The sequence below is a fragment of the Bidens hawaiensis genome, unplaced genomic scaffold (genome assembly GCF_021521415.1).
Source record: "Bidens hawaiensis isolate Kalapana, Puna unplaced genomic scaffold, B.hawaiensis_p1.1 tig00024037_1, whole genome shotgun sequence".
In the NCBI taxonomy this organism is placed as follows: Eukaryota; Viridiplantae; Streptophyta; class Magnoliopsida; order Asterales; family Asteraceae; genus Bidens; species Bidens hawaiensis.
This window is the reverse complement of record NW_027493791.1, coordinates 20053-29322: the sequence shown is the minus strand read 5'-3', so window position 1 is coordinate 29322 and position 9270 is coordinate 20053. Positions and strand designations below refer to the sequence as shown.

General features: G+C 32.7%; 1 protein-coding gene across 1 annotated transcript; it reads right to left on the bottom strand.

Moving 5' to 3' along the window:
* Positions 1-7960: 7960 nt before the first annotated feature.
* Positions 7961-8900, bottom strand: LOC143568659 (dehydration-responsive element-binding protein 3-like). Its single transcript, XM_077054758.1, has one exon. It carries the CDS (start codon positions 8638-8640, stop codon positions 8110-8112), a length of 531 nt encoding a protein of 176 aa, XP_076910873.1. The 5' UTR covers positions 8641-8900; the 3' UTR covers positions 7961-8109.
* Between the last annotated feature and the right edge of the window lie 370 nt (positions 8901-9270).

The following is a 9270-nucleotide window of genomic DNA, read 5'->3' as shown; positions in this document are numbered from 1 at the left end:
AGTGAAAGACTTAGCCAGATTGGGGTTAATCAATCGAAGTGACGATAATATGGCTAGAGTCATTGGGAAAATTGTGTGGAAAGAAAGTATAAAAGAGAAGAAATTTGAGCTGTTGAAGCCACAAAAGGGAAAACTTGTTGAAGACAAGGATAGAGGTTTGAGAGCTGATGGAAAACCTTGGATGATTATGAAGTATAAACCGATCCGGTGCCTTAAAGAAGTACCGATGAAACTAATGCCCAAGGATGTGCTTAAAGACCTAAAGTGGTGGTTTGTAGATTGTGAGACAGCTGAGGCAGTGATGGAAGACGAGGATGAACAAGAGGTGCTAAGAGTTTACGATCCGATGCATTTGGTAAACTTATCGCAAGCTGATCTGCAGGTGCTCAATGAGAAGAAAATCTTTTATATTCCTGCTTGGAAAGACGAAGCGAGGAAATATCAAAGAGTTGTCTCTGTTTGTGTTCGAGAAGGAGTGCATGCGTGAAGATACAAGGTTGAAGATTACAAGACACGTGTTTGAAGCTAAAGAGATGAAGCTACTGCCAAGGGGGAGTCTGTTGGTGCATGATGTCAGTAGTTCAGTGTCTAGTGTCTGTAATCGCGTTTGTAATGTTTTATGTTTTGTACAAGCGAAGTTGCTAACAAGTTCGCTGATATGGGCAAACTTGTTAGACAAGCGAAGTTAGTGACAACTTCGCCTGAACATGCCAGGCGAAGTTGTCGTGATTATATAAACTAGGTTACGGCTTATTCTATAGGAGATAGTTTTACAGTTTTCTAGAGAGTATTCGAGAGAGAGTCTGTAATCAAGTGATCTTCGTATCACGTGTTTAAGGTTGGTATACAACGTGTTTGATTATCGTATCGTGTGTTAATCGTATTGTTTTCTATACTCGTAACGTCTTACGTAGGGATTCCGCACCTACGTAGAACGCGATATCTCGTGTAGATCCGGCTGGGAACCTACACTAATCTTTGTGTCGGTTCACGTTTAAAAGCCGATTTTTCGACCGTTAAAGTTACCGACAAGTCAAATAAGTCAAATAGGTTCACACCAATAATCTTATCGTGTGTTAATCGTATTGTTTTCTATACTCGTAACGTCTTACGTAGGGATTCCGCACCTACGTAGAACGCGATATCTCGTGTAGATCCGGCTGGGAACCTACACTAATCTTTGTGTCGGTTCACGTTTAAAAGCCGATTTTTCGACCGTTAAAGTTACCGACAAGTCAAATAAGTCAAATAGGTTCACACCAATAATCTTATGGACTAAATACACACATTAGAACACACATATCATCATATATTTCCAGATTTTATCAATTAATTTCATAAAACACTTTTCAATCAATTTAAGTTCTAATTCATATCTTAAGTTTATTAATAATGATAATAACCAAACTTAGCAATTCATATATGAACAAGTATCATCATAACACTTAAAAGTCCAGATTCAAATCATCAAATTATATCATCATCTTTGCACAAATTCATGGATTCATTATTAACTAATCAACCTTTTGAATTACCTAAGTGTTCAATCAACAAAGTTTCCAATTATAGTAACTTTTAATATTTAATAATTCTATTTAATTCAATCTTTCCATTATGATCAAGTATTAATCTAAGTTTCTCTCATTCAACTAGTTTGATATAGTTCCATGCACCCTAATTTTTTTATTCAAGTTTTGATCTTTTAGTTAACTAAGCAACAAAGTTTCCATTTTTAGTAAGTAAGTGATAATTTGATCAATATGCTAAACCAATCTATACTTCAACAATACATCCTATATTAATTCAAGTATGCAATTCATTATGTATAAACATATCTAAGCCAAGTATTCATATCAAAATTAAAAATTCAACTTTTCATTCATCAAAGTTTCCTTATTTAGCAAGTTTACAATTTCAACATTCATCTTCAAGTATTGTTCTTCAAATTAATAGATTATGAATCTTCTAACATACAACCTATACTCAATCTTAAATCAATATCAATCAATATCACTACCATCTTTATCAATTCATCAAAATCATAAATTTACCCAAGTAATCCAAAAAAAATCCCTAATTTGCAAAATTAAGAACAAGTTCTTGCCAATTTCAATTTCAACACTAGTAATTTATTAGACTTTCATTAGATTATGTTCATACCACTAATCCTATTGATCATTAACTACCCAATATCCATTCTAACATCAAACTCAATCACCAAATTCATCCATAATTTCACCTAATTACCCAATATCTTAACAACCTTTCTAATTAATCTCAACAATTAAAATATGACATTTATGACGAATGTATGCATGTATGGGTAGGTTCAATACTTTCCTTTACACCTACACACATACTCACGTCTCATACACACACACACACACAAGCATCCAAAAGTTTCAATCTCTAAGATCAATCTCAACCCAATAACACCTATTCTAACCAAATTAACCATAGAAATTAACTTATAAACATAACTTACTTGTGTTCTTGAAGATCTAAGGATGAAAATGAGAATGAGATGGGTGTGAGTGTGATGATTCTTCCTCCTAATCTTCTTCCTAGTTGTTAATCTTCAAATTTCTTGATCTAGATTTGATTGTAAGTGTGTGTGTGTTTATGATTAGAGATTTTGAATTTTGAGTGTGTGTGAATGTGTGTGTATGTGTGTGTGTCGTGGGTTTTTAGAGAGAAAGAGAGGGATATTGTGGTGAAGTGTAAGGTATAGGCTGGACAAGTGGGTGATGGAGATTAAGCCAACATATCAACATCATGATTAGGAGTAATCATTTGGGATGTGAGGTGGTGATTTATGATTGGGAGAAAGAGAGGTGGAGGGGGTGAGGTGTCATGGGGGTGGGCCGGCCAAGGAGGAAGGGTGGGAAGAAAATGCGGTTTTTATACACTAATCTTAAGTTTCCGTTTTAACGTCTAACGAATTTTAGCTAATCAAACGAATCTCGTTTCTAATAATTTTTTTCAGACTTTGAACAAAATTGGACTCTTGATAATTCAAGCCTAAGAAACTAATTTTCTGAAAAACTTGGTGTCGGGTCCTTACGGTGTCCTCTACTGGCTTTCGAACACTTATTTTCTAGTTTTCGCGATTCGAACCTTCTAAAATTAAGTTTATATACTATATCTAATATCCTAATATAAATTTTAATTTTTCGAGGCCATTTAGACACGTTTAGGATTTTATATGTTTCTAAGTTGTCACCCGAGGTCATTTTGCGTAGTGTTCGCTACGCGACAAAATTAGATTTTTTCAAACTTAATAAAATATTTCTCAAATATTTTTGGAGTTTTTGGACTAAATAATATCACTTATTAATCGCATTACTTTATTTACGTAAACACAATTATATTAGTCGCGGTTTAGGCTAATTTTTAGCCGGGTGTCACACGGCAGACCTCCCCCGACGACACCCCAATCTTCCAAACGTGCAGGACCCAACTTAGATGGTGGCCTAGAAGGAAGTTTGAGGCAAAGAGAAGATTATATCGAAATTGAACGTCCTCAACAAGAGTCTTTCCACTTCGCGGAAGCCCGTTTCAGTGATCGGAAAGGTACCTTCGCAACAGAGGTCGAGGAGGAAGACCCAGTAATGTGGTTAAAGAAGGAACAAGAAAGGATCAACAGAGAGTTCGAGAGGAAATTGGAACAACATGCAAGAAGGCAAGCAAAGGGAATCACCCCACGAGCCATTGTCTTCTCAGGTGATGACGCGGAGTCGTCTGACAACGAGAGATACCCTTGTCGTCGCGAGAATGAACCGGCAGGAAGCCACAGAGACCAAAAGAGGAAACATGGAAAAAGCCAAGAAAGGACTTCTAATTTAAGTAGAGTGGCTAAATCAAAGAAACACGAGGGAAAAGCCCAGAACCGAAAAGCGAAGCGATGGAGAAAGCCCAGATCAAGGGACCTTGCACGGGAGAAAAAACATTTAAACTATTATCCCGACGCGGATGTAGATTTCTCCAAACCTTACCGGCCAAAAGCTTTCGCTGAAAGATCGAAGTTTATATAGAAAATAGCAGAAGCTCCGTTACCTTCTAACTCAAAACTACCATCCGCGGTAGGAAAATATGATTGGATGACTCACCCAAATGATCATCTACAAAATTTCATATATATCGGCTTGGGGAGTGGCGGGATGGACATTGCCCTTATGGTGTCATATATTCACCCTTACCCTCCACGATTCGGCCAGGGAATGGTTCTAGAGACTCCCAAGGGGTTAAGGGCCAAATCATGAGCTTCGATGACTTAAACTACAAGTTTTGAGTTTCATATAAGTTTTATTGTAATGAACTAATAAAAAACAAATATAAAGCTTTACAAATAAAAAAAACAATAAGAATGTTCAAAACTTGTAATGACGGCTTTAGATGTTGCCGACGTATATGTGTAAAGGTTAATCGTATGACTTATATCAATGTGAAATTTTTTTAGTGATCTTTATGTTGTCGTTGGCTAATTGTTCACCCAGTGCTAATTTATCTATCTATCTATCATAATAAAAGACTATCTATTTTTGCCAGTTGTCATTCTCATAGCTCTTCTCATTTCTTTTCCAACTTATTTCAATATATGGTCCTTATCCTTTAAGTCCTAAGTCATTCCAATATATGTATTCAAGTTTGTTTTTATTAAATGTAAATCTTAATTGGTTAATTCATTAACACTAATGGTGAAATAAGAAGATAAGGAAATATTAAAATTGAAGTTGTAGGTTTGTTAGAAAAAAACTTAAAAGTCACATGTAATTATAAATTAAAGAAAATAAATGTGTATCATTGTTGAAGAATTTGGATTTTTTTGGTAAACTATAAATTATTTTTAAACTAGGATTTGAGCAACAGTGCATAATTTTTTTATATAAGATTGATTTCAAATTTGGATTTAAAATTTTCTCATATGCATTTGAACTCAGGAAAATGTATATTTTCTTAATTTTCTCCAAACATATTATATAAATATTTCAAACATGGAGAATACCTATTATATATATCTTGGTATTTAGCATTAAATTATTGAAGTTGAATATGATAATTATAATCCATATGTATACCGATTTACTATATGAAGTATATGTCATTTATTTATATGATTTTTTTGTGTAGTGTAAAAGGTTTTAGCAAAAAATCAATATTTAGTTTTCAATATTTTCTTTTATAACTCATACAAAAATGCTTTGGAAACATATATTAACATTAATTTAAAAAAATAGTTAATCCGGTTAAAAGTCATTTTCCGTGCTTCCATAAAAATCCGAAATCTTTGTTTTTTTTTCCTATAAGTTGTTCAAATATATATATATATATATATATATCGATTAATAAAATATTCCAACAATTCTCATAATATTAACTAATAACACAGGAATAATATTCAAAATTTAACCATTCCTTATCTGATACTTTCAACTATTATAAATAATAATCACTGCATTCACTTTATGCAACTTTAAATCTTCTAATATTCTGTTAACTTAGAATAATCACTGTTATTTGAACATGACTTTAAGACCAATATGAATATGAAATGAAAAAAGAAATCATTATGTTATGTTTTAATTTCTGGTTTCATATGTTGCTTGATTATACAATTGTTTATTGTAAAATATAAATCAAGTAAAAATTTGTCATACATAGAATATTAATGACATCAAATTTATCATGATCAATCAATTGAAAGCCTAAGATTATAAGGATGACTATACCATCAAAGTTAAGGTAATATGGTTTTTTTGGTAATCATATTTTTGGGATAAACATGAGCATATGATCTCAACTGACATTATATTAATTGATTAAAAGTTATGATATTTAACGTGTATGAATATTTTTTGTTAGTTTCATGGATATGTTATCCTTTATCTATGGTTGGTATGTACTTGAAGAATTTTATTTGTCACGCTGAAAACTATACGTGACTATATCAAGAGTTATAAGCATACATATATGTTACCTTATCAAAAGTTACAAGCATGCATGTACTAAAGATTTTGATTTGTGATAAACAATGTATACCAACCAATACAATCACAAATCACAAATGTAGTGTACAAGAAATGTTTTACTTATTCGGAACATATTTTTGTAATCTTAGTTATGTAATTTATGTAATTTTAATGTAAATTGTAACTATATAAAATATATGATCATTTTGTTAACTGTATTTCACTTAATGGTTAAAGTTTAAAATTTTCATCAATTACCCGTGTAATACACGGGCTTCAAGCTAGTTGCATCTTATGTAAACAACTTAATTGGCTCTTTTGGTTAATCTTTATAGTTGAAACCAGATTGTCAATTTCATTTTCTTATGTTTGATTAACCGGTTAAATTTCGTTTTGTTGATTTTTCTTTTTGTTCTTTTAAATGCTTGTATGGCTAGCTGTGTGTGTACTCATTTTGCAATATTGTCACCAAAACCACGTTTTTAAGCTTTGTTGATAAATTAAGATTGGGACGTTACCGAAGATAAGAAAGTTAGATGAACTATTAATAAGGCGAAATCCAAAAATAATAATAAATACAAAAACAAAGTACTTCTTTGTAGTAATAAAATTAGATATATTAGTATGACTTTGACGACGAAAACAACAACTGAGAATATAAATTGTTTTATAGATTGGGGTTTCTACATTGACTATTAGTAGTGTATTGTTTCTTTTGTCCTAAAAAAGATGACAAATTATTTTTCACTCATTAAGCCAATTAAAAGATTAGTTGTCACGATGCCATTTTGCTTATTTGATACCCTTTTTTTTATTTAATACTGTTTATTAGTTAATAATGATGACATAAATGTTTATTATATTATGAAACAATAAAAATAACAAAAGATAAACACTGAAAACCTTTATAAAGACGCAAAACATAAAGAAAACAAATATATATTCATTCTCGGTTTGCAATCATATAAAGGAAACACTCAACCTGTCACATGAGGCGAAAAAAAATCCACACTATACTAAGCCACAAACTCACAATTACCATTTTGGTAATTTCACCTAAAATACTTGATCAAGTTCTAGTCATTGTTGACTCACTTGGATTTGTTGGTAATCACCATAATATTGATATCACACACGCTATTAAACTAATCAGTACCACCGAACGAACATTCATTCAGATTCTCGTTGGCAATAATGGTTCGGTGATACTTCGTCAGTAATATGAGTTTGGTAACATGTATTAACGATGGCTATTTTAGAAAGGAATTACCTGCAGGACTTATAATCTAGTGGCTGACAAATGCCACATTACTTGTAGAATATTTGATATATCATTGACGACATTTCTATCAATTCTTCGTAGGTAATATAAATCCAATTAATATAAAATAATATCTATTTATGTGTAATGGATTATAAAAAAAAGGATATAAAATTGCTACAAATTAATACTAGAATATAAAACTAAAATTCAAAACTACACATAAATAAAAATAAGTTCTCAAGACACAGTTGTCATGGGCGTTGATTTAACATATATGTCATGACGAACTTGATTTGGGCTCGGTTTAAGCATGTTTTTCGTGAAGAACTTGTCTTTGGCTCGGTTAATTATAGCATGACTCGTGAAGTAATTAGTTAAATCAATCCTGCTATATATTAAACCAAAAATAAGAGAATGTTAAACCACCGATATGTTAAATTTTGACACCATAACAGCTATAATTAAGTTGAACATTTCAGCATAGTTATATAAATTTGATGTCAACACGTATATATGTACAATTATCCTAATTTATACTCCAGATGATAATATGATTTTACTAGATTCATTAGAATCATGTAGTTTGATTTTCTCAATTGTGAGGATTCCTTGAGATAGTATGGTATCTTAAAACTCAAAAATATAATACCTAAATTTTTACTCTATTTTTGCATTCATTTACCACACATGACTCATCCACTTGGACTAGTGGATCCTTATTAGCTATGCTTCGTCTTTAATGAGAGAATAACGACACGACGCAATCTTTGGTCTAATTATTTATTTTGTCACGTCATATTAACAACATGACTAAATGATATAGAAAGAAGTTAAAAAGAATAAACCAAAAGCCTAAAAAATCACACATAAAACATACTAATAATTCCACAATGAAGACTCAAAATCACTTACTACCACACTCTTCCCACCGTCTCCGCCAACATCCATCCATTCCGGCGGGTACATCCACCCCTCCACCACCGAGTCGACGTACACAAACTCATTGCTGGACTTCACCGAGTCCAAGCCAGGACCAAGAACCGGGAGCTCAGTTATCTCCCCTAGTTCTTCTGACGACACTGTGGACTGTGGTGTCGCCGAAAGATCAACCATTTCCATTGTAGCAGCTTTTGCGGCTGCTGCCTGTACGTCCCTAGGGGACGAAGATACAGGTCGGGGAAACAATCCCACAAGTTCTGGGAAGTTAATAATAGCCGAGTTACCCTTGATGCTAAGTGCCGCAACGTCGTGTGCACGGGCCGCCATTTCAGGGTTTCGGTATGTTCCAAGCCATATTCTTGATTTCTTCCGTGGTTCACGGATTTCGGATACCCACTTTCCCCAATTACGCATTCTAACTCCGCGGTAGACCGGGTGCTTTGTGCTGGTGTCTCTATTTCTCTTCATGGTTCAGGGTTTAGGGGTTTGTGCACTCATAGTGACTGTAGTAATATAACAACTGATGATTGAATATTCTTGACAAGTGTAGATATTATTTAAAAGCTTAAGATGGAGAAATATAAAGTGGCAATGAGTTTAGCTTGATTGATTTATTTCTGAATGTGTCACACTTATAATAAGATGATGAGAGTGAGGGGGAGATGGGGAAAGAGAGACAAGACAAGATATTATAGCATAGGGTCGTTTTCTATAAGTACCACGTAAGTAAAGGGAAAACTTTTCTTTTCTTTTTGTCTACTACTGCTTGCAACTTCACTTCCTTTTCACCTTCTTTATTGTGTATATTTATAAAAAATCATAAACTTTAACTACGGAGTTTGAAATAAAGTAGTTCTTAAAAGAAATCAAATATATATATATAGGGGAGGTTAACGTGCAAATGAAATTAACGTGCTAAACGTGAGAATCAAGTAATGTAATTATATATACAAGTAGAGTAATACATAATTCCTCTACTTGTATATATAATTACACTACTTGATTCTCACGTTTAGCACGTTAATTTCATTTGTATTTTATCCAAACTCTATATATATATATAACTTAATTTATATTGATTTTGGTAAAATCCATGTT

Coding starts and splice junctions, on each gene's coding strand:
- LOC143568659 (XM_077054758.1), bottom strand. CDS start 8,640: ATGAAGAGAAATAGAGACACCAGCACAAAGCACCCGGTCTACCGCGGA.